Genomic DNA, 26,307 nt, shown 5'->3' with positions numbered 1-26,307 from the left:
TCTACAAGACCTGTCAGGTAACGACACTGCAAGGCAGGCTGGATGGGCCGGGATATCCTGGCTTTGGAGATAAGCAGCACATTGAAACTTTTAAAAAGGGTTTAGTGAGAGATGGGGGGGGGGGGGGGGGGGGGGGGGGGTTATCCTATCAAAGTCCCTTAGTGTCTGTGGCAGAAGTCACAGACCAGCGAGCACTGTGCAAACGACGGACTCTCACACCGACACGGTTTTCCCCACTGAGCCTCGACGTGGGCCGGAAATTCACTCTTTAAGCTAGTGGGGGTCGTGACCTACGCAGAACACATTGGGCGCATCTACCAAGGCGCCAGCCTGGGCATTGAGGAGCAGGGATGAAGAGGGGCCATCGAGAATCAAGCCCGGGTTGGATTTGAAACGGTACAGTAAGCATGGTTCGACGTGTTCAAACACAGCCCGGCTCTCTTCCTCTGCACGGACACGGATCAGGACCGGCCACAGATGGGACCCTGGCGGCAGGCGGACTGAGTTTGGGGATCGGGAGGAGGACTGTGATGGGAAAGGGGTGTCCATGGTACAGAGTAGCACAATCACAGATTCACAAGGAGAAAGCAGGACAGACCCCGAAAGAAATGGCACGTTGGGGCGGAAAGAGAGCGGGTAGGATGGCACATAATGAGGCTGGACAAGTGGAGATGGGGTAGGTTGGGGTTTTTACTGGAGTGCGGTGGTCGGGGGTAGAAGTTCTGGGCTCTCGGCCATTAAACAGGATATGTAGGACCTTGAATGTCCTTTACCCCCCCCCTCCTTCCCCGAAAGATAGAGGGCAGCAGAAAGCTTAGGAGTAAAGTAAACAGACACTGGGCACATCGCCATTTCTTTCTCTCTCTAGCTCTCCAATTGTCACATTTAACACTGTTTACATCTCCCAAACATACTTACAGAGACACACACACGCACACGCACGCACGCACGCACACACCAGCCCAGTATCCGTCTTTACATTAAACGGCTTCCGATAGGGCATAGCCTCTGGCATTGGATACATTCTTCGTAGTCAGACGCCACAAAAGAGCAATTAGTCCGTCACAAGCTTTTGACTATGGAGTGCAAATTATGCTAGTTCAATACGGTGGCGCCTTTACACATGTTGGCTGGATAATCGCGTGTTCCAAGGTTGGGTCGGGGTTGGAGTGATGGAGGGAGGTAAGGGCCAGAGACGGAGAACGGATCATTTACAGTAAACTACATTTATATACACACACCTATTGTACAGATACCGAATATGTACATGCGAACCCCCCCCCCCCCCCACAAAAGATGTCCATTGATAAAGAAGTTGACCCAGAGAAAGGTAGGCAAAGGTCCATGGTCCTCTTATTTCCTCTTCTGCCCTTCCACTTGCACGGCTCCTGCTCCAGATCTCTGTAGTGTGGTGGTAAAAGGGGGGGGGGGGGGTAACGGGATGGGGGTGTTCCAGGTCCTTAGCTGTTCTTAAGCAGCACTCTGTCGTCAGGGGAAGGAAAAGAGAGGAGCTGACAGGCCTCCGGAGTGAGCAGAGTGCAGGAGCGCAGGTCGGCGCTCTGCAGGGAGGCACAGCGGCGCAAGAGGGGCAGGCACTGCTCCGTCACCTTCACACAGCCTGCGGACAGGAGGAGACAACAACCCCAGAACAGTCAACCGCCGACAGTCTAAGCAGTTTACCAACAGTCTTAACAAAGCAACTGGAACGGTGTACCGTTTACCTGCCAGGTTGACATGGGTGAGGCTCTCCTTCAGGGGAGACATGTGGGAGGTCAGCGTGTGAATGGTCTGGTCCGTGATGTTGCCACACTGACTCAGGTCCAGCTTGGTCAAGTGGGGCATGTAGCGCACCAAAAGGCGGGACGTGGCATCTGTCAAGTCCAGTCCGGCCAATCTCAGCTCAGTAACATTCTGGAACCTCCCACCTCTGCTCTCTCCATGAGCTATTTTTGTTGTTGCCAAGAACAAAAAATTGATATATTTAGAAAGGGAATGTTCAGGGTTCAGAGAAATAAGCATTTATTTCCTACTGTAACAAACTTGTGGAAACCATTTTGAAATTTCTGCATTGTGGATGTTGAAGGCAGCAAAACATGAGCTTTAGTGAAATTACTGGAAGAAAACATTTAGCAGCTTATTGACAAATAATCCAATAATGATTTTTACTGTCGTTTCTAGAAAGCTACAACATGGTAATGGTTGTTTTATTGACCTGTTATTTCAGAAAATCATAAAAAATTTAAATAAACATTAGATGCAAGGGAAATAATCATAACCATCAAATTACACAGTATACAGAAAAACACACCAATATTAGATGCTCAGCATGTGCTTTAATGAAATAAAAGTGTTTTTTCTAAGAATAAGGTGTCAAGATAATTTTTACCCCTCCTCTTTCAGTCATTGGTGGTGGAAACCAGAAACTAATAAAGGCCAAATGCTTTATGAGTGACTAGTGAGAGACACCTACCAGAATGAGGTTTTGGCTCAGATGAACCAGTGAGTCTGGTGTTGTGTTTGTAGCATGGGCCAGCTGGCCAAAGGGCAAAGGTCATAGTGACATTATGACAGTGACTATGTGGGTGCTGATAGTTGACCCAGGTCACACATGTACACGGTGTTTTATATGCACCTTTGAATTGGAAATTCTGTTGTTGTTACAGGCAACAGATTGTTGCCCTTGTCGGCTCAGGGATTCAATCCAGCTGGCCCAACCATCTCACCCGTGGTGCTACCGGATGGCCTGAGGCAGGTACATTACATCTATTTACTGAAGAAATGTACGAAAAAATAGGTGACACTTTGCATTGAGACTTTGGACGTGTTTACTACAGCCATGATAAGTTCTATCAACCCTTAAAAAAAAAAAAGCGACATACAGTAACAGGGATCCAATGGGTTTCCAATACTAGCAATTAATGAAACAAAGCACTTCTAGATTAGTACTGAGTTCACAAAACTAACTATGAATTACATATGGAATCTATTGTAAGTAGGATTGTAAACTGGCCGCTTTGAATCCTGAATTCTGATTGGTTAGACAACCAATAGTATATGACAGAGGTACGACATTCCAGCAATTTTTACTGCTCTAATTGCGCTGGTAACCAGTTTATAATTGCAAGAAGGCATCTCTGGGGTATATTGCAATGCGTTCTGGCTAAGAACAGATCTTAGCCGGGGTACATTGGCCATATACCACAGCCCCTCATGCCTTATTGGTTGATTATAGTAATACCACAGCCCCTCATGCCTCATTGGTTGATTATAGTAATACCACACCCCCTCATGCCTTATTGGTTGGTTATAGTAATACCACACCCCCTCATGCCTTATTGGTTGATTATGGTAATACCACACCTTCTCGAGCCTTATTGGTTGATTATGGTAATACCACACCCCCGCATGCCTTATTGGTTGATTATAGTAATACCACACGGCTGTGGAGATCCTGCTACTACACAGAGCTATTATTTCAAATCGGACCTCACGAAAATTCAGCGGGGGAGAAAACTGGGCTAAAATATGTTCCTTGTAGGATTATTTTTATTTATTTTTTACATCTGAATGAGACTGACTTTTTATCATGAGTTTAATATAAAGATAACATGCAGAGTTTCACATGAGGCATTTAGTAGTGCCCTCAATAAATTAAGTTAGGTAAATAACCAAGTTAAGATTAATTAATGTAACAATTATGGATTATTCATAATTAGTATGCAATATTCCCACCCTTACACATAATAGCCACTAATTTGCAGTTTATAAGTGTATTTCAGTATATTTTGACTTAAAGGGACATTGTGTAGAATCCTGCCTCTAAACAGTAACACAACAAGTCTCCTCCTGTTCCCTTACGGAACAAGACTGGAATAGTAGAATCTAGTCCAGGGTGGTTTAGAGTGGGAAGGGACTCACTTCATGTGTCTACAGCCAGGATAAGGACATTCACATAAGGACATTCACAAACATGGGTAATATCTCAACTACTTGGATCCATTTTGTCAAAAAAGTGAATAAAACATTAACTTAAAATATTAACTACAGATGTCTACTGGTCCCTTTTGTATTTATGCTAATAGTACAGTAAAATTGTACATCTTGCCTCAGTTCTTTTCTAAATAAAACATTAGATGCAATTTATTATTGGCCAGTCCTTAACAAGCTAAAATGGTAGGCATAATAAAGGCCTTTTTCTTTCAGTTAATAAAGAGCAAGTAAACTGTATGTAAGCGGTTTCTCTGGACAACATTTTGCTACTTGTTTCCTTCTTCAGAAACAGAAGTGAAAGTGAACTGCATTGAAGAGAAAGCAGCACAGCTCCCCCATGGTCCAACATTCAAGTTAAAAAGAGTTCCATGGACCATGTTTCCAGCACTATTACAGCAGGCACACCACACTGCCATCCACGTCACCTCGAGACCACAAGACCACGAGACACTCCAGCATATAGACAAACTTAAAACTGCAAAGCCTGTTCAACATACAGAACAGCAGGTATGACAAGGGCATGGTTCACCAGTAAGCCGTGTCAAAGAGGAAGCCCACAGGGCTATCTGGCTCTGCTTCAGAGGAGCCCAACAACAGGTGTAGATCCGTTCACATGGAATAATCAGCCCAAAACACATTTGGTGCTCATCTGAAAAAGCAATATGGGTAACAACTTCTCTTCCGTCTGGATATGCACAAGACAGATTTCAAACTACAAACCTAAGCCACCTGTTACTGCTGTGGAACAAGCACTGCCTTAACTGCAAAGACGCTTGTTTTCACTACATCTCCACATCAATGACCGAGGGCTGTTACTGAAGTTCGAATAGGACACCACCCTGGCCAGTCTCATAGTCTTCAACATTGGACGAAACCATGGAGACGGCAGTTGACTTCTGGAAACTACCCCAACATCTCCCCTCTGAAGGTGGGGCGCTCAGGTGTCAGTTTGAACCAATTGCTCTAATTCCTGAGGGACCGGCATCTGCCACAGTACAGCCTCTGACCGGCGGACAATGTCACGACGATTGCGAAGAAGCCGCGCCGATGGATGTACAAACTCGTGCCAGCCAAAGAGGGGGGAAAAACCGCTTCCCTTGACTGGATTGCCGTCTGGTTTATGTCGGCCCGCTACAGCAGAGCGGGAAACCGCAACGCATCGTACAGTCCTCCAGCACGTCATCCTCTGCCATCTGGCCTCAACAGAGGTGGTAAGATCACCGCTGACCCCTCCCACCTCGGTCACCCACTGGCCCAAAACACTCTCCTCCGGAGGGCAGAGGAGGTCAATCAGGAGCAGAAAGTCCCGTTATCTGAACAGTTCTCTCCTAGCGGCGTGACTGGCCATCTGCTCTACGGACACTAATAGGACCAGTCACATCAAACCATCTCCAAACTGTCAACTAAATACCCACACTCTACTGCTCCCAAAACCCTGCTCACCCCCCACTCCATCTACATTCATACACTGGAACTGTCCATGTGTAGTTGTGTACAACCACCAGTCATAACCTGGGCTTACAACCCAGTATCAATAATTACATGTCAACATTGCATAGATGTTGTGTTGTGTCTCCATGTTGTCTGCCTGTAAACATCACCATTACTCAAAGTACAATTCTGGGTGTGGAAATGGGAATTTAGCAAAAAAGTTTGTAGAATCAAAAAAAAACTCTGCATATATCTGAAACGTAGAGAATCATACATCCCGACCGGCTGCTCATATAAATGCGGTAGCACGGGTTTGAATCCCGCCTGCTCTTTCAGCAAAAAAGATGATATATTTTACCAGTCTCTACACAACAGCAGACTGAATGCCATTTAAAAGGTGCTTCGTCAACACTGCGTCAATTAATTGATCCTCAGGTTTGAATGTGTTCCTTAACCATAGGAACTACATGCATCATTAGTTTCCACAACACATTGCATTGTTGACTGAACTTTCAAATGGTCTTCCATGAGTATATAGTTTATAGAATTTAGTTATTCCATAACATACTCTTTATTAAATATAAACATGTCATTATTAACGCTCGCAATGAGGTTATTAAGGAATGAAGAACACACAGCTTAAAGTTTGAATAAGTGTAACTGTCAATAACGGCTATGGACAATAAAACAATGGCCAGTGTGTATAACCCTTCTTTCTAAAAGGATGACTCGTCTAACCAACTAATCAATGTTTTTCCATTTGCACACTGAAGTGCATAGAGATGTAATTTATATTGTATAAAAATATAACATGCATGTTTTTCCACTTGGCACTGGCAAGTTTGCTTGAAATGATCCATAGTTTCAAGGAGTAAAGGTAATGGAATTATGACTGAATAAAGTCCAGGTCAGAATAAAAGGTGTCTAGCATCTCTAGACATTTTTGCCACACCTTCTTTTCTTCAACCTTTGACAACAACGAATAGCTGGCTGAAAGATGTTACTTCATCCTACATACTGTAGTTCAAGACATAGAAATGGCCTAAAAGGGGAAGGACAGTCCATTTAAAGGGATATATCTTTTTGCATGTTAGACTTAATTTTCCACCTACTTCCTTTTAGGGTTGAAGCATCATCCAGAGAGTTGTTTTGTTAAACTGATTCCACAGAGAGCATAGTGGGGCTGGTTAGTTTTTTCCTTTCAATTAGTGCCCAATAAGGATCTAGACAACCAGGTGAGGGGAAATCCTAACTAAAGTGACCTAATTAATGAAGTACAAGGTAAAAAGCAAAAACCTGCAGACACCCGGCCCTCAGTGGAACCGATTCCACACCTGTGCTTTATATTCAGGTCAGAATTATTTGCCCCCATGAAAATAAACTCTTTTGAATAGATTATCTTAAAACAAAAAGACAAAACTGGTTAAATCAAAAAGGTTAAACTACATTTTAAAATACTCACTGAAGACAAACTGACATTTTGTGATATCACATCTCTCCAATCCTAAAATTGCATCTTCGCTTCCATAGCATTTTACAGGTTCTGGATGTCTTATCACTGACTTATCACTGACCTGTCCGGGTGTCTGCAGGGGGAGCCAGCAGCTCCCTCAGGTGAGAGTCCTTCAAGTCTTCCACGCGGCTGAGGTCGAGCAGACGCAGACAGGGACAAGCTGCCTGGCAGAGGGCTGACACAGATGACCAAGGACAGCCTGACACGTTCAGCTCCAGCAGACCTGGGAGAGAAAGAGCAGTTTTTCTCCTGGGGAGAAACATGTTGCCATGGGGAAAAGGTGGGGAAGGATGGCGTTTTCTGAGGTCTGGTAAAGAGTTGAAGGTGCGGTCAGTGAGGTGACCTACCTTGTAGGCGGTTAATAAGCCACATGAGCTGCTTTTTGGAGATGTTGGTATAGCCCAGGTTAAGGGAGACCGGTTGCCTGCGGATTATACCACTCAGCATAGGAGGGGTGATGGACCGCTGCCGGCTCAGGTCAATCTGAGTCCACAGCCTCTTATCACAGCACCTGATGTAGAACCAAGAGCAGGATGGAAACTAAATAAATACTGTCTAGTCTACTGCATGCATACAGTTGAATATATAATAATTGGAATATAATAATTCCAACTAATTGCAAAACACTGACACAAGTTTTGCTATTGTGCCTGTATACCAGAATATATTCAAGTTACAGTCTAATCAAAATGCTGAGAGACTGCACTTTAATTTTATGGTATTCATATCCAAATTGGAGATTAGGAATTACAGCACTTTAATATGTAGCCCCCTCTTTTTCATGGGACCAAAGGTAATTGGACAATTGACTCAAATGCTGTGTCATGGACAGGTGTGGGCTATTCCTTTGTTATTTCTTCATCAACTAAGCAGGTAAAAGGTCTGGAGTTGATTCCAGGTGTGGCATTCGCATTTGGAAGCTGTTGCTGTGAACACAACATGCGGTCATAGGACCTCTCAATGCAAGTGAAACAGGTTATCCTTAGGCGGTGTAATTTTTTCTATCAGAGAGATAGCAGGAACATGACAATTGGCCACATCAACAGTTGGATTCATTCTGAGAAAGAAATAACACACTGGTGAGTTCGGCAACACAAAAAGGCCTGGACATCCATGGAAGACAACAATGGTGGATGATCATAGGATACTTTCCATGGTAAATATAAACCCCTTCACAACATCCAGCCAAGTGAAGATCACTTTCTTCTGGAACAGAATTCTTTTGACAGATGAAACAAAGATCAACCTGCACCAGAATGATGGAATAAAACAGTATGGAGAAGGCTTGGAACAACTCATGATCCGAAGCAAACCACATCATCTGTAAATCACGGTGGAAGCAGTGTGATGGCATGGGCATGCATGGCTTTAAATGGCACTGGGCCATTAGTGTTTACTGATGATGTGACAGAAGCAGCCAGATGAATTCTGAAATGTATAGGGATATAGTCTGCTCAGATTCAGTCAAATTCAACAAAGTTGATTGGACGGTGCTTCACTTTACAGATGGACAATGACCCAAAACATACTGCGAAAGCCACCCAGGAGTGTTTTAAGGCAAAGAAGTGGAATATTCGGCAATGGCCGAGTCAGTCACCTGATCTCAACTCAATTGAGCATGCATTTCACTTGCTGAAGACAAAACTTGAGGCAGAAAAACCCACGAACAAACAACAATTGAAGACAGCTGCAGTAAAGACTAAGCATCATAAAGGAGGAAACCCAGTGTTTGGTGATGTTCACCATAAATTGTATTTATGGTTGCGTTAATTTTCCAATTACATTTGAGCCCCTGAAATAAGGGGACTGTGTATGACAATGGTTGCAATTCCTAAACGTTTTATACTATATTTTTGTTCAACCCCTTGAGTTAAAGCTAAAAGTCAGCACTTCAATTGCATTTCAGTTGTTTCATTTCAAATCCATTGTGGTGGCAAAATTGTGTCAGTGTCTAAATATTTCCAGGCCAAACTGTAGACATTCAAATCACCCCCCGAGAAGCCATCACGGACATGCAAATACAATAACTGGAGACTCGACTTGTATCCAGATCCAGAGCCAAATAACACCAGGTGGATCTGTGTGAAATTATATCTAAAGTGTAAATCAGTAGTTGAAACAATAAAAGTGCACTCTGTAGTTTCTTTAAAAAGCAGCCGAATGTGGCTGGAGAAATGTAACCACTATTAAACTCAGTAGTGGAAGCAAGGACAGAACATCTAAAGGTTAAATATGTTCATGTTTTTGTTTAATTTTGTTAAAAACAAGCTGACGATTTGAGATCTGTGTGAGACCAACAGTAAATCATTTAAAAGGTGCAAATAATTAAAAGGTCCCAAAATGTATTTAGCATCTCCAGATTTACACTTTGAATAACAAAATATCCTGATGTATAATAGATACACTGTATAAATCCCATTTGCTACACATTGCAGTTGGTTCAGGACAAGTTCTTTCAGTATTAATCTCTCTCCTCTGCCGGTCTGGTTCTCTCTTTGTCTAGCTTGAGCTCTTGATATAGTGAACTTGCATAGGCCTATTGCAACATTGTTTCAACTGGCAGTTTTCTGCACCAGTGGGCATGGGACAGCTATTTGTGCAATAGAGAAGTGTTCAGGTAGACTATTTTGTGACATTTCTACTGGAGACATGGGATCAGAAGATGTTGTTTTTTCACAGAGGCAAGGCTGTTAGGTTTTTACAGGACTGTTGGGAAGGACTTTTTTGAAATATGCCGCAACGATTGTCATTTGCAGTAGCCATGGATGTAAAACACTGCTGGCTTTCTGCATGACATGGCAAAAAATAACTTTCAGAAGCTCTGTACCTCTGCAGCAAAGAAAAATACTAGCCTACAATCAGACCTCCCCAAATGGACAGACAGGCCAACGTTTGTGTCCAGGCCGGAAAGGACACTATGGGTCTGGGCAACAGGCTGTACGAAGACAATTGTGGATGCGCATTAATTAATGGAAGGACGCGTAGCGTGTTTCCACCCCACAATCCTTTTGTCTCTGCGTTTCAAATTAGGCATGTCATTATTAAAATAAGCTGGAGACACACAATAATTTGAGGCCAGGCTAAAACAGAAAATGCAACTGAATTGAATGTTAATCGTTCAGTCCAAACTATTTTCCGGGCTTGCGGGCCAATAAAAAATATTTCTTGTAAATATCTGACCAAACGAAGATCTGATTACCTCTCCAACATTTTGAAATCAATCTGGTCGACCTTGTACCCTAATTGGAATCTCACAGAGTTAAACCAGGCCTCATATAAAAGATGAGATTGAAATGGGGCCCCCCCATGCCCGGCCACCATGGCCTCTATGCCCCCGGCCACCCTAACCTCTGAACTCACCAGCGGCTCCACGTCCGACAGACCCGCATGCAGACGCACAGCTCCCTCTGGCTAAGGTGCTGGAAGACGCGTAGCCAGACGTCGCGGGGCATCACGTGGGAGGAGCCTCCGTCCAGGGGCAGGCAGTGGGGCTCAGGGCAGGCAGGCGGCGGTCGCACCAGGTGCCGCTCCATCTGCACCGGCCGGGGGGGCGAGGGCACCGCGGGGGGGCTGCGCTTCATCATCTGCGAGCGCGGGGCCATCCGGGACGGCTGCGTGCGGGGGGAGGCGGCGAGGGCTGACATGCCCCCGGACGCGTTGTTGCCCGGGCTCAGCAGCCCACCCCCTCCACCGTTGGACGTGGTGGTGGCGGCGGCGGCGGAGGAGTTGCCGCCGCTGTTCCTCGACGTCGGCTGGGAACCCGTTTGCTTGTTGCTACGGATCTTGTTGCCCTTGGTACCCTTTCCAGGGCCGTGCCGGTGGTTGGCTACCGAGACTCCGCCTCCGCTGTTGTTGGCGTTCTCCTTCTCCTGGGTCTCCCGGTCCCTAACCCCAGCCCGTGTCCGTCCGTTGCGCGTCTCAGACCCGTTGCTGCGCTTCCCAGAGAAGCCCTCGGAAACAGGCGAGGGGCCGTGGCCCGTGGAGGGTGGGGGCTGGGTGGAGGAGAGAGGGGAGGGCGGGGGCAGGGGAGTGGATTTCCGACTCCTCTCCCCGCTCTCCTCATCGTTTCCGTCCGTGGTGAGCCCTTTGCGGCCTCGCGGAGGCCCCTCCCCCCTGCGTCTGGGTTTATCTCCAACCCCCTGTTCCTCCACCGCCGCCTCCTCCTCCTCCTCTTTGACACTACCCTCTCCCTCAGAGTCCTCGCTGGCGCTGAAGCCCAGCTCCGCCAGCCTCCTGTCCCTCTCTCGGTCCCGCTCCCGGTTTCGCTCCCTGGTGCTGTTGCTATAGGCTGCAGGTACAGGCGAGGCGGGCTCAGAACCGCGCCGACCATCTGAACCGGAGGGCGAGTCGGAATCAGACTCCGAGTCCGACTCGGAACTGGACGAGCTCGAAGAGCTGGACTCGCGGACACGCTCCAGGAGCTGGCACATGCGCTTGAAGCGCTCCAGTTTCTCGCGGTGATGCGAGCGCTGGTCCTGGCTGGCCGTAGAGGTGGGGGGCTGCGTGGGGTTGGAGCCCCCCCCGGAACCCTGACTGCCTCCGGAGGAGGAGTTGGGCCCGTTGGGTTCAGGAGCCTCTGATGTGTTGGGCTTCTGTTTCTGTCACGGGAGGGGAACAGAGTAAAGGAGGGCTATGAAAGAGGGTTGACATGAACCTGAACCTTTCAAATGTTGAAACCTTTCAGTGTAATTTATTATTCATGGGAGACCGTGAACGCATGATGCCGGAGGGCTGTTCAGTAGGTATTGTTAACTTGGTGAACATTTTCTTAAGCACCCATTATGTTGGGATGATGCATTGTGGGCATACAATAGGCATGTCAGTAGCCTTCTTAAATGATTGCTTAATTATATATTATTTTTTTTATTAAAAAAAAAAAAAAAAAAGAAATAGGACTATAGGTAAGAATGCAACTTGTAATAAAGCAGACCAGCTAGCTTGTGTGTTTAAATGTCAACTTGAGGTATACATTTAAAAAACATTAAAACTTTAAAGCTCTTATGTGCTGATTTGCCTACAATTGGACATGGTTTCCATAACCATATCGGAGTCTGAAAATATTCAATATTATTTGGACATTTTGAGACACCACCAATGCCCTTAAAACACCATCAGTCATGGTTTGCTGCAATATCTCTTACAATGTTTTAAACTCTGAAATGTGTCCGAGGAACAACATGAGTGTCAATGTGAGGTCAGCGCTACAGGACCACTGTGCTTTAGGCTGTGGCCTCTCAGTTAAAAAAGTTCCTATGTAAGATTACCTTTTTTAAGCGTTTTTCATGGGCTCCTTTCATCTGAGGGAAAAGATCAGAGAGAGACCAGATTTGTCACACAGCATTCATAACCACTGTCCAACTCTAGTAACAACACACGCAAAAGGTTCTCACACCGCACCTTCTTCTTAGGCCCGCTCTCTTGTGGCTGCTCCTTCTCCTTCTTCCTCTTGTGACCATCCTGCCGCCCCCCATCCTCTGAAGAGGAGGGGGGCTTCTTTTTGCTGGGCGGAGGATCGTCAGTCAGCTTCCACCGGCCCACCTCACCGTTGTCCATGCGCCTCTTCCCCGAGCCGTCGCCCCCGTCCTAATGTGTGGAGGAATGGCAGGAGGGTCTAAGCACAAGCTGAACACGAGCGCACGACTGCCGACGTGCAAAGAAGCACATTCACCCCAATCAGTTCTCTGGACTGACGCGTTCCTTCTTACTCCAAAACTAACCATCCTCCTACCTCATGGACCATTTTTGGTCATCACAGATGGGTCTGTGTTGGTCCAGAGGTACAGTTTAATCAGCCGAGTCTGACAGTTCTCACCTTGCTCGTCTTGCCTTCCTTGTGGCACTTCGGACACTCCCAGCAATTCGGGATCTCGTCGTTTATGATGCCTTCTGCTTTACCCATCTGTGAGTTGGAGACAAGTCATAATGTAATAAGAATGAGTTAAATCATTCAATCAATTAAACCACTACTTCTAGATAGAGCACACATTTGACTAGAGACACACACACACACACACACTCCAGTTTTCACAGGAGGTCCAGAACATGGAGAGTCAGGCCCCACCTTGAGGCAGCTGGGGTGGATGATTTCATTGCAGATGGTGCACTCCATGAGACAGAGGTTGAACTTCTCCTCCTCCGAGTCCACCGTGTCCTCCTTCCCAGCCTCCCCGCAGGAGAAGCAGACCGCCGTGTGGGGCAACACCGGCTGCAGGGAGGCAAACACAGGCACGTCAGAAACCATCTCAACCAACGCACACGTTGGTTTGGAATAAAGGCTGTGATTCAATGTCAAACACTGTAGCTGCCTCACCAAAGCACGCGGCAATTCGGGAGAACAGCTGGAGTGGAAGGTGTATGTATGTATTCATTCACTATGGGTAAAACATTTATTCTGAGTGCTAACATAAGTTAAAATATACAATTCTACACCTGGTGGAGGCACCGCTAATTGAGAGCTTAAAACAGAAGGGCCATGTGGATGAAAGCAAAGGCATTAATTTCAAGATATTTCCCTGATGCAAGGTGTAATAGAGAGAGCTTTTATCAAAGGCTCAGGGACAGAGCACTGTATTTAACTAGGTTTATTTCAAAACGGCCATTCACTAAGCCCACAGTGGCTTGACAGATTGACAGTAGTAAATGAAACTGTGCTGTGGTAAAAAAAAGAAAGAAAAAAGAAAAGAAAGAAAGAAAAGTAAAAATAGAAAAATGACTTGCTGTTATCATGGCAAGAATAAATCAATGTGGAGTGGAGCAAGGAGGCCAGCAGCCTGGGTGGGGCCTGGCTCCATTGACAAATGATTACAAGTTAATAATGAGAGTGAGCCTCCACACTAATGACGTACGACTAAAAGCAAATTATGATCCAAATGTATCCCCGCTCAGATTATGTGGGTGACAGGCTGCGTAGACATCCAACCTTAGTGCCTTCCCTTACCCACAAGATCAGTCACCTAGCAATCTGTCTAGAAAAAACACAACTGATCAAAGCAAATAGCTACCATCTCCACACACGCGCACACAAAAAAACCTCCCGAGCAACAATATGCTCAGTTACCATGGAAACGCATTACGTTTCCTCACATCTAAGCAAGCGAGCAGCTCTCTATGCCATGAGGGGGGCATTCGCAACCAATCGATAGAATCACACCTTGAATCATTAAAGACACTCAAACAAGCGTATCCGTTTTCACGCAGGGGGGGAAAACTGCTCTATTTTGATTACAATTGCTCCATGAGACATTTCTGCTAAACCAGCTGGCAGAATGGAGGCAGCCGTGAACATGGCGTAAAAATGTGTTGCGTTTCATAACAACTGTTTCTGTTTCAATGGTAACTGGAGAAGTGTAAGGGATCTTCTCAGGCCAAGTGCTCTGAGAGCTCGTGGTTTCACGTTCTGTGGAGGGCACGGGTCACAACATGTCAGCGCTGTGCACGGAGACTCCTTTCCACGCACACTTACTGTTTGGCAGGCTGGACGGTTTGTGGAACAGGATGAACAACCTTTGGTTCATTGTTGGGTTTATTTTTTGAGGGTGATGTTTGGCTATTCATTAGGCAGTGCACAACACCAGATACTAAACAAATATCATCATAAAGTCAAAACGGTAAATTTGTTTCAATTAAAAGAAAGATTCAAAAGGACTGTTTATGTCTTTGCGCATGTTTTTTTACGGTGGGTGTCAGACAGAGCACGTGCACGTGGAAAGTGTATGCGAGAGACGTAGATTACCGCCGTGCACTGTCGAAGCAGACAGGACTGCTTCATTCTCCCCGGCCCGCCGAATTTCTTCATGTCCTTGCAGAAGTGGCACTCTCCGCACTCGGTCCGCATGCAGGCCTGGCAGCGCCGGCACCGCGTCCGCCGCCGCCGCGCCCCGCCCAGAGCCTTACTGCCTGACATCCCGTCTGCAGTCAACTGGGTGGGGGGTGGGGGGGGGGCAACAGAGACCAGCGTCAATACACTCAATGCACAGATACGCATCACCTTACTGGGTGCCTCTCCAGGCTACAATCAGCGAGGGAGAGGAGACGCTACACGGCACACACAGTAACAACAACATTAACAGTGCTTGTAACATTACATGCGGTTTGGCCCCCGGGGACCCAAACACGCACATTGCAGAATGCACAAGTGTCATGGGGGGGTGGAGGGGGGTGTTATGCTGTATTGACAGTAAATGCGGCATTCTATTACACAAGGGAACAAGATTGCCACCTTTTTCATTATTAATAACTCAATAATGCTTGTGCTGTTCATGAAGAAAGTTGGCTTGCTCAGCTCTATATTGAAAATACTGTAACAGAATAAAATAAGTTCAGACAGGTTATATAAAAAAATCTATGTTTACTGTCCTTTCTATACATGAAAACATTTGTTTTTAGGACACCTGCAACCCATTTTAAACATCCCTTAACCCACCAGTGGACCATCACTGCAGCAGTCTATTGAAGAACCACAGACAGGTTCACATCTGGAACTCTCCTCTGCAGTGACTGAAGAAAATGAAACCAGCTAGCAGCACAAATTTCAGTCTGAGACACCTTCCATTATATTCATTGGTGGTGACGTCAAAATGAGGGGTGGTATAGAACATATCAGCAACTGGGTCAACTCTGACCAACCAGTTTTTAAAACCAAACTTCACCCACGTGTTCTGCCTATGGCCCAACCAATCAGTTCCTGGTAACAATTGGAAGGGTTAGAATGTGTTCACAGCCGATGGAGTCAGTTCATTGCAGGGAAGACATTTTTGTGGGCGTGGCGTACAGCCAGAGCAACAACTTTGGGTAGCCAGGCAGGACGAGCTCATTCGAAGAACACACTGAGCAACACCACACTTACCAGCGGATTCATAGAAAAATGTAAGAGACCAGGGAGTGGGAACAGAGAGATAGAGAGTGCGAGAGATAGAGATGGTGCCAACACTCAGAGTGCCTGGCAACAGGAGGACAGCCTGCTCCGCTCTGTGGATTCCTGGGACACAATCGAGGCCGCCGGGCTGTGCTCCCTAACCCCAGACATTACCAAATTCAACAGGGGACACACTGTAGGGACCCAATGGAATGAATGCCTGCATTCCAAGACCTTTAATAAAAATAGGGTTGGTTTACTCCTAGCCCCCGCCCATGTGACAGGCCCCGGGAGAGTTGCATAACATGGAGCACAAAGCCTTGGGAACCCAACAGATATTGTTTCTTGTACTAACTAACCCCACCTCGCCCAGTAACTCTAGTATCTTGCACAGGTGACGTTATATCTGCTGAAATAGCCCTGGGTCTTCTCTTTTCTAAACCAAAAAAGTGTGGTTCCTGCCAAGAAAAGAGACTGGTCAGGAAGGGAATTATTGCATCACGAGTGACTGAGGATATTATGTTTTTTTTGCAGGTTCAAACTGCATTTTATGGGCAACTGAACAGATGTTTTAGGCTAAGGAAATGGTCTTAGAAATGTCTACCGGCCCCAATGTCCCATGACGCATCATTTAATTAAAACATTTTATTGCAAAATGGGTATTTGTTGATAATGCCTGAAGTTTTGGTTGACTGTGTTTAAAATAAAGTGCTCACTGATATCACAACCATTCGGTTTAAGTTAGTGCATAAATTGCATTAGGTTACCATGCCTCCTGCTTTTAGAACCTTTAAGATGCCAAATGTAATGTTGTTGCCACAACCCCCCCATGGTACTTAAAGGCATAGTGCTTCTTTAAAGATCTACAGGAAACAGAACTATGCACGCCCATCTACAGTGGTGGGTTTCCATTGTGGTTAAATTACTTATGCATAATGGCACAAATGAATCTCTCTCGATGTAATTCAAAGGTGTTTGACCGCAAGAACCAAAGCCTGACCACGATTGCGAGGTACTCACAAAGGTCAGTTTGTGGATTTAAACAGGGATATTGCCCAGTGTTGATTTGTGATGCGTACGGGCAAGTCTGCACCACACGTTGAAATCGAATGCAAGGCGAGCCTACAATAAAGCCAGTGCTCCGAATGGAGAATTCGGTTCTCAAAATATGCACACCGAATGCAATCACCCTAAGCAAATGATCTAGCATCATTTGATGTGAGAATAACCAAGTACTTGCAGAGTTTTCCTCCCAGCTACTTCCTTGGTGTTCAGTGGATATTTACATCAATTATTTCAGCAGAGTGCAGTTTGGCATTCTGAAGCAGTGTCTGGATTTGAAAGACCATTGCAGTTTAAGGGTTGAAGGTCACATGCTCCTGTCCAGTAGGTGCCCAATATGTAAGCAATATTCTGAATTAACTAATACAAATAAATTGCTCAATGTAAAATAATGAGTGGAATACAATGTGACAGTGTACTGACACCTCGTTGGCCCATGAGTTAATAAGGATGTTAAAAATTAAGCCAAACATGTTATGTCATTGGTCTCCCTCTCAGACAATGATACAGGAAAATGAAAGAGAGCAGGTTTGAGATTGCAGTAACTGAACTAAGACGCATAACTGGAACCAGTCAGGCATACATGAAATCAAAACAGCCATTCAACGTATTGCCGCCCGAGAGGGTCCTTTGCCAATTAAGCCAAGGCATGAAATGGGTGTGTTGTATTGCATTAAACGTACACCTGCAGGCATGTTACATAGAAAATAATTCAGCAAGTATTTGGATTCATATGATGGAAACCAGTCATTCGTGTGCACAAGTCCTGGCGTTGCTGGCTATGTATGCCTGTTGCAAGCAAGCTTCTTACTATTGGTTAGCCTGCTTGTTAGCTAGCACCCAAAACATGGGTAACTAGCAAGAAGATGGCGAACAAGAAGTGTATGAATGGATTTATTACACAAATTATATATTGATAAAGATTGTCTTTATTCTGCACATCAATGTTGTTTGTTGGAACGGAATTTGTCATTCTGTTAGGTTAAGATACATGGATGCCCATTACTATGGCCTGTAGCGCAATATTAAATTGGATGGCTAACTAACTCGCTAGGCTAGCCAGCTACAATGAAGATGCGCAGCCAAGCAATAACAGTTAGCACCAGTGTGGTAGCTTTAGTAGCTAACGCGTTCTCTACCTGCTGTGTTGTGCGGCCAGTGCATACTGTAATTTAATCGCGGTGGTTAAATGCATTGCTAAAGAAATTAAGACTATCAATTGATTAGACACACGCGATTGCTAAACTCCTCCGTCATCTCTCCTCCATTCGCTTCCCTGCAATATGCTCTTCCTCTGTCATATTGTTCAGCATCTTCCAGAAACAATGTGGCAGATACCTGGTCGGATATTGAAGGAAATGGCATTGGTGTCAAAATGTTATAATTACTGACCTCTTGGTATCGAGTCGCATACTCCTTGGTCGCGCATTAGAAATAATATTAGCCAACAGTTAGCTAGCTAGCCTTGATATAGCTGTAGGATCGCTTCCTTGTTTCTTTCTCCTGCAGCCTTTCCTTGATGATTCTGGGTCCCGCCGGGCACGTTCACATGCGTTCCATGTTGTTACACGAATTGCTAGCTAGCAAGGTGCTAGCTTTTACCTCCTTGCCCGTGTTCTCTACTCTAGATGAATGTTGTCAGATGTAAAGGGTTGCCAAATGGGTAGATAACAATGCATTTCTAGACGCAACACAGAGCGTTGTTTGTGCCATTCACTCCTTTCTTTGACCCCTCTCCTCGTTTCTTGTCTTGGTCTCTCATACGTCTTCCAACGTGTTCTTGAGGTCTTCAATCAAAGCATGCAAAATGGCACATGATTTCGACAGAAAGCGTCATGTGAAAAAATAAATAATATTTCACAGCTGAAGTGCCTGCTGCGGCTTTCGTTGTAAATTCCAGCAGTATTGGTCAAAATGAAAGAGCAACTCTGAATACACGGGTGAGGGTGGCTATTGTTCTCGTTTTCTATTGTGTGATTCTTGTTTTGTGGGTTTTTTTCATTAGCTCTGTCAGCTAGCCTGCTACTACAAATCGAAGACACGTTTAATCGTCCGTATGCTCTTGGTAAGACATATGGCCATCGTTCTCCATTTTTGTCTCGAAAAAATGAAATAAATAAATATAATAAAATATGGGAAGAAAAAATGTCGCCCCTCCCCTTCAGTACGTCACGAGTAAATTCTACGGTATTAGGGAATTGTAGTATACCACCGAACGAAACTATGCTGAATGTGTGTGATCCACGTCTATTTGTAGGTCCCCACATAGAAACATGAAAAATGTATCCCCATAAAGTTTATTGGCAGGTTCCAAATAGGGAAAACGCAATTTACGGCCAAGGGACTAGGTTTAGAGGAAAACGAACAATTGGGCATAGTCTTTTGAGTTTAGGCATTACTAGGTATATTGAGGTTAAGGTAAGGGGTAGGGAATGCACATGGATTTCTGTGTCAGGTCTCATCTCCCGACAATATATACATATTTTTTGGTGTATTTGAGGTCCTGGTTTTGTTATACATGTGCGGGTTTTACTATACATATTACTAACACTTCTGTCCCCACAAGGTGTTTTAGCTGATAAATTATATTTCCATCGTTGGGGTTAGTTTAGAATAACGTACAATTTGGGTTATTGTTAAAATTTGAGTTAATTTAAGCATTATATAGTTTAGATTTTAGAGTAAGGTTATGGTATAACTGTTTTATATTGTAAAGTTTAGCGTTGGAGGTTCAGGAAAAGTTATTTTTTAATTAAACGTTATCCCTAAAAATTCATGAAAACAGAGAGTGTGTGTGTGTGGGTGTAAAATAGTATGCTTTCCCACTAAGAGGCTTTCATTTTCTCACAGGATACAGCTCAAATTACAGTATGTCAGGTCAAGTAGTTTATCTGGCAATTGTGAAAATTATGTCCACAAATACTGTACTGAGGCAACAGCCGAGGTCAGCTGCCAACCATACTACTTAGATGTCTCACTCTCTGCCTAAATACTGTAGCAGCATCTGGTGAGTGGAGTCACACACGCACTTGTCTAACTTAAAGCAGACAAAAAGGCTGATTGGCTATTCAGTCAAATTTTAGATATGTGCTGTGCTAAGAACATAGTATAAAAACTGGTTCATTGATAAAAGTAAGTTGAGGATCTGGTGTCTTGCAGGATTTGAGACTCTTGCATCTCTGCCTGGATGGTAGCTGGGAGAACTGAACCCTTTAGGGATGTCTTGGGTCCCACATGTCCCAATTTCTTGGGGTAGAGCAGTGATATCCCCTTCAGTGCACACTACATTGTTCTGCTGACCTCCTTGTTTAAAACTGGTGTGGAAGAAACCTGATGGACATGAATAGAAAGTAAACATATGTATTCTAGATAGAGGATGATTACAGCAGTGGTCATCCTTTTTTGTGTCTACGTATCTAAGAAAAATAGCCTGTGATGACAGTTATTTAATTATACATGCAGCATCTGTGCCTTTATTAAAAGAGTTACCTAGTAAAAACCCATAGAGAGGTGTAGAAATAAGGCTTATCCCAAGTCCTTACTATCCCCCCAAAAAATGTGTTGCACAAAATTATCATTATTTTCCTATCAATTTTGACATCATAGAAGAATTGGGACCTTACGTATGAGATGTCTGGTCTGATCTCTGGTGCAAGCCTGCCCCTAGTCACACTGAAACACAAGTTTTACTCCGTTATAACTAAGGTTGAGCACTGGACATTTTCTAAGCGTATTACGTACGGAACTGACTGTCAAAACAATATTGTGTATTACAAAAAAACATTATGTATCCAGCTTGATTCAGATTTCAGTTTTCTGTTGTCTTTCAGTAGTATATAGCATGCAGTGAGCTTTTCCCCAAACATAAATTATACAAATTTACATTTGAGTAGCTAGGCAATATTTAATTATTTCGTTTAAACGGAATCTAACTGATCCAGTTTACGTCCAGTGTTGAACTCCCCCCTTTCTTACTCTCACTACCTTGCTGGCGTTGTACTGTCTCACGCAGTATCGTCAAGCTAGGCTAGTAGCTAGCTAGCTTCATAGCTAGTCTTCCGATTTTGTAGCTGAGACGCACCGGCTCCAACAACATTACGGTGCTGTACTGAGTCATAACTCTCCCCCTACATTTAATTCAAAGAGCTGTATCTAATTGAAGGAACTCAAATATAGATCTTCAATAAACCAATTGAAGATGATTAAGCTCTTTTCTCTGAAGCAGCAGAAGAAAGACGAGGAATCTGCTGGAGGAAACAGAACAGGAGCCGGGGGTAAAAAAGCAAGCGCGGCCCAGCTTCGAATACAGAAAGGTAGGCTAACTGGATAGCTATGTGTCTACATTACTACAAAATCCGATAGTTTAATTAAAAAAACGAAAACGTTTTTTAGAAAATTGTAATTCCCTGTCCACATGGTTAACCACACAACAAAAATAAAGAGACAGCAAAACCGGCTTTTCGTTGACAGAGGCTAATAGCTTCTGTAGTTAACTAACTAGCTACCTAAATAGCCAGTTGGTTAACGTTGGCTATCTCAAGGTAGCTAGCTAGCAATATGAAAACAAAACTCGAACGTCGCAGCCAGGAGATGGGTGAAGCCAGAGTCAGATCATACTTGTGCTGGTACCATTGTTGGTTAGTGTATTTAGTTACACTGCTAAATAAGTGAATTAGCTAGCTAGCTAACTTAATGTATAGTTGGGCATTTGTTCAGTAAGTTAGTCAGCTAACCAAGTTATCTGTTTTAATTGAGACATTGAGAAACCGCAATTGCAGTTTGTGCAAGCATAGAGGCAAGAGAAAACACGAACGTGTTAGCTACCTACAGTAGTACACCCATTAAGTTGACTAACGTTAACTAACTCCAGGTAACTAACTAGTTATTGATTTAAAAAATAATAATACAAAAAATTCCCATCTGTCCTAAGGATTTAGGAACACAGCACTAGTTAATGATATTATTGGGTAAGTTAATAGGCAGCACAGTAACCTTTGCTTTTCATTATAAAGTAATTTATACAGTTTGTTATTCTGACTTCACCAGTCAGATTGTCATCCAAAAATACCTAATATGTTATGTTTCTGGCGTGGATGAAAGTTCACTAGCTACAAAGACAAAATTACACCTGAAACATTGAGATTTAGAGTTGTATGGAAACACCCTGTTCATATTTTTCAATGAATTGGAACTTAAAGTTACATTATTGTTACTGCTTTGAAAATTGACTCAAAAGTGAAAGCAACATTGCTGGTTATCCAAATTTAGGAAATGTGGATTCGGTCCTCCTAGTAACTACCGTAAAATTGATATGTATTAAAAACAGCAAATAAAAACATGTTTTCCTAGATTCTTGTGAAATTGAATTATCCAACACATTGGATTAATGTGGTGATTGTGTTCCAATGTCTCAGTGTTTGGTAGATAATGCTTGTATGAACGTATTATTGTTCAGTGCATGCACATGCATGTCCTAAACATTGTCAGAAACCTTATTAGGTGAAATGTAGTTGTGAAAAGACATAGTGGTTGGCTCATTCAGTATCATCCCTCTGATGACATCACTCCTTGAAAAAGCTTCTGTGGTGACATCACTCCAGTGTGCCACTTCTGTGATGACATCACTCCAATGTGCCACCTCTGTTGTGACATCACTCCAATGTGCCACCAAATTATTTTTGGTAAAAAACCTTCTAATTAACATTAGTAAAAAAAAATATTGGTAAAACCATAATTTTCCTTGCTGGAAAGTTCATGACAGTTGTAGATAACATACTGTTTATGGAGAGAATGCATCTACTTAAGTCAACCTACATTAATTTACAGTACAGTTAGTGGTGAGCATAAGAGATCAAAGGATATGAGTGGTAAGAATAGCCTATATGCAATAGGTTATATTGACTTACAGCCATTTACAGTGGATGTGCACAGTAGTACAGTGTTCATTAGCATTTAACGGTGCATTCCTAGATTTTTGGTGAAGTCGAGTATGATAGTGATTCTGGTCAGAAAATGCACAAACAACATGTTACACATCTGGCCCAAAATGTGACGTTTAAACAAAAACATTTGTTATCCATTAAAGTCCCAGACTACCTTTTTAACAGAGATGTCCGAGTGTGGCTAGTGTAGTCCTGTTTTATGGGGCCGAGGGCTACAGCAGGGGGAAAGAATGTGGCATAGGGAGGTCCAACAATCTAAGCTTTTGTCTCCGGTGCACAAGTACTGCTGCAGCATTTATTCAAATCCATGTCTTTCAGTACAGAAGCCTAAATAAAAATCGAACTTCAAAAAATAAAATCCAGTAATTCCAGTTTGTGTTCGATTAGAAATCACATGCATGTCAATAACATCTAAGCTAGGCTTCAGTGAGCCTTCTTCATAATGAATTATTTTCTTTAGACAGATGTAATCAGTGATTGTTTCAAATAATTGCTGTTTAAAACATGAGAAAAAGAACAAACACAGGAGATCCTAGAAATTGTTTACATTTAAATTCAAGCGTCTGTGGCAAATTGAATGGATTGGATGGGATTTGGGGAGACACACCTGTCACTATAAAGTCCCACAGTTCACAGTGCATGTCAGAGCATAAACCAAGTCACAAGTTCGGAGGAATTGTCCGTAGTGCTCTGAGACAGGATTGTGTTGAGATAGATCTAGGGAAAGGTTTCAAATAATATCTGCAACACTGAAGGACCCCATGAACACTGTGGCATCCATCATTCTTAAACAGAAGAAGGTTGGAACCACCAACATTCTTCCTGGAGACAGCAGCTCGGCCAAACTGGGCAATCGGGGGGAGAAGGGTCTTGATCAGGGAGGTGACCAAGAACCCGATGGTCACTGACAGACTTCCAGAATTTCTATGTGGTGATGGGAGAACTTTCCAGATGGGCAACCATCCCTGCAACTGCACCAATCAGACTTTGTCGCTAGTTGCCATATGGAGCCCACCCAGTTAAAGGCACCCTACAGCACTCAGTGGGCTGTCATTTGACTTCTACTCAGAAGTGGCTTCCATCTGGCCTCTCCATGTATGTTTTTACTGTAGGTTTGTAAGGACTATTTTATTTAGATATTTTTTTGCAAAAGTCATAGCGAGAGGAAATATATCAACAGGTGTGAAACTATCGTGCAGGTTGAGTGTCTTGATGGAGGCTTGAACTGACTCCAGGCGCCTACCTTTTCACTTCTCTCCTCACCTGGACGGTACTTTTCAAAACGGATAAGAAATGGTTGATTTTCAAATGTTGCCCTGGGTCCACGTGTGCCTCTCATTGGCAGTCCATTAGGTCTGCTATTAAATAACTTATTTTCCTTCCTCTTCATCTTGCAGACATCAATGAGCTGAACCTTCCAAAGACATGTGAGATCGTCTTCCCCGACCAAGATGATTTGCTCAACTTCAAACTCATCATCTCACCAGACGAGGTCTTCACTCGTACTCTGTAGCAAATTTTCAGAGAGAAACATTCACCCATATGTCTTTTCATTAACTGTAAAAAAGTAGTTTGTAACGCTAATGCTGTGGCTTATCGAGTAATATCCACTGACCATATTATGACAATATTATGTTTCATATTGTACCGTGTCAACATCTTACGCTAGCCCATCAAACAGGCATTGACCTGCTGTCACAGAAACTCATAAGTAAACACATTTTCAGATTATTTTCTCTGTTTTTAGGGCTTTTACAAAGGGGGAAAGTTTGTCTTCAGCTTTAAGGTAAGGGTGCTAAACATTGCCGGACAAGCAATCAGGACAAAGCCCTACACACCCCTTCTTTATGTTCCCACTAAATTGTTGTTAATGACATCGTATCAGCTTCACTGCTATTGTTTTGTGGGATTTTTAGTCTGTTACTGGCTGTGTTTTTATTGTCAGTATGTAGCGGTTAACGAATGTCCTGCTGCTCGGTTTCTACCATTGAAGCCGATTTGTCCTCTCCTCATCCTAAATGCCCAATGTCGTCGATGTGAACACGTTGTTAATGACTCTTTGGTAAGTTGAAGCGAGCTGATCGATGGCCCGCCTTGTTTTTCCAGGTAGGACAGGGCTACCCTCACGACCCCCCCAAGGTCAAGTGTGAGACGATGGTGTACCACCCGAACATTGACCTAGAGGGCAATGTCTGCCTAAACATCTTGAGGTACGCCAAGCATGCCGTCGCTACTATGTTCTGCTGTCTAGTTCGGCCACTCTCATTTTACTGTTGGATTACGCTAGTGTCTTGACATGTTGTCTTTTCCTGTTACAGAGAGGACTGGAAGCCTGTACTGACAGTAAACTCCATCATATATGGTCTACAGTATCTATTCCTAGTGAGTACAGAACTTTAACATCATTACCTTGCTTAGCTGTGTTAGCGTTTGTTGATCAGGATCGGGTGTGACGTTCAGACACAGAGATGGGTCGGGTTGGAACGCCTGGACTTGACCACTCTGTTCTCCACTGCGTTCTGACTGTACCTTGCAATACACCAGACCTGTGTCCCTCTCCTGTGATTCCCCCTGACCATCTACTCCTCCTCCTCAGGAGCCAAATCCAGAGGACCCGTTAAACAAAGAGGCGGCTGAGGTCCTGCAGACGAACCGACGGCTCTTTGAGCAGAACGTCCAGCGATCGCTGCGTGGGGGCTACGTGGGCGCCACGTATTTTGAGCGGTGTCTCAAATAGCTCCCCGCCGATGCCGCTTTTGGTTTTGTTTTTCGCCCCAAGACGCATTACCGTTGACAACGCGCTGAGACACTGACTGACACACAGACTGGAGCGGAGCGGAGAGGAGGGTGGGGGGGCGATGGGGACCGGGAGGGGAATTATGCTTTTTATTTTATTTTTGGGGGGGGGGGGTGTCTGAAGGAAATAACAGGTCTGGACGGTCAGTAGATGTTGCTTTGAGAATCGGGACGGTAAATGCCACTAGGCTGATGCCCACTGTTGATTTTTTTTTTGTGGAGATAGACGCCAACTGATCCACTTGCGGACAAGGACGGAAAAACACACACACACACACACACCCAAGATACACCCTTACAGATACCTCTCGCCCCCCCCCCACCCCTTCTACAAAATAGTTGTACGTGTTGAACGATTGCCAGCGCCTCCAATTACTAGAGCTTTCAACCTGACGGATCGCTCCCATACCCGTGGCAGAACACACATACATGGCTGATCCACATGCAGACCGACACGCGCAAGGCATACGCTATCACATGCGCACCTGTGTTTCAGACCGGTACAAACACCTAACCAGGCGCATACAGAGGCAGTAGACACAGCCCATGGATGTACACTGGCAAAGGACTGACTGACTGACTGACTGACTGACTGACTGACTGACTGACTGACCGGCCGGCTGGCTGGCTGACTGAATGGCCGGCTGGCTGACTTTGAGACAGATGCAGACATAGATTGACAGTACGGATGACACCGGCACGGCTGTTGTGGGGTTGGG

The 26,307-nt window shown here is 44.4% G+C and overlaps 2 protein-coding genes and 1 long non-coding RNA gene across 3 annotated transcripts; 1 reads left to right on the top strand and 2 right to left on the bottom strand.

Annotated features, from left to right (window-relative positions):
- Positions 1–670: 670 nt before the first annotated feature.
- On the bottom strand, positions 671–19,042 carry zgc:158376 (zf-CXXC and PHD_FXL19 domain-containing protein). The gene is made up of 11 exons (XM_010874710.5): positions 18,243–19,042; positions 14,667–14,852; positions 12,996–13,139; positions 12,747–12,833; positions 12,332–12,517; positions 12,199–12,231; positions 10,295–11,532; positions 7,282–7,445; positions 6,996–7,157; positions 1,722–1,943; positions 671–1,618 (listed from the first exon to the last, which is right to left on the bottom strand). The coding sequence occupies exons 2-11, from the start codon at positions 14,835–14,837 to the stop codon at positions 1,461–1,463; spliced, it is 2,565 nt and encodes an 854-aa protein (XP_010873012.1). The 5' UTR covers positions 14,838–14,852; positions 18,243–19,042; the 3' UTR covers positions 671–1,460.
- An 868-nt stretch (positions 19,043–19,910) lies between these two features.
- Positions 19,911–20,910, bottom strand: LOC105013287. Its single transcript, XR_828230.3, has 3 exons — positions 20,835–20,910; positions 20,474–20,522; positions 19,911–20,180 (listed from the first exon to the last, which is right to left on the bottom strand). It is a non-coding gene; the product is annotated as an uncharacterized LOC105013287 (long non-coding RNA).
- ube2m (ubiquitin conjugating enzyme E2 M) lies at positions 20,825–25,855 on the top strand. Its single transcript, XM_010874709.5, has 6 exons — positions 20,825–21,163; positions 24,190–24,284; positions 24,540–24,578; positions 24,899–25,002; positions 25,111–25,174; positions 25,389–25,855. Exons 1-6 carry the CDS (start codon positions 21,049–21,051, stop codon positions 25,527–25,529), a joined length of 558 nt encoding a protein of 185 aa, XP_010873011.1. The 5' UTR covers positions 20,825–21,048; the 3' UTR covers positions 25,530–25,855.
- Positions 25,856–26,307: the final 452 nt, after the last annotated feature.

This window comes from Esox lucius, chromosome 11, assembly GCF_011004845.1.
Source record: "Esox lucius isolate fEsoLuc1 chromosome 11, fEsoLuc1.pri, whole genome shotgun sequence".
NCBI classification, from domain to species: Eukaryota; Metazoa; Chordata; class Actinopteri; order Esociformes; family Esocidae; genus Esox; species Esox lucius.
The sequence above is the reverse complement of the archived record's forward strand: the minus strand, read 5'-3'. Positions and strand labels throughout refer to the sequence as shown.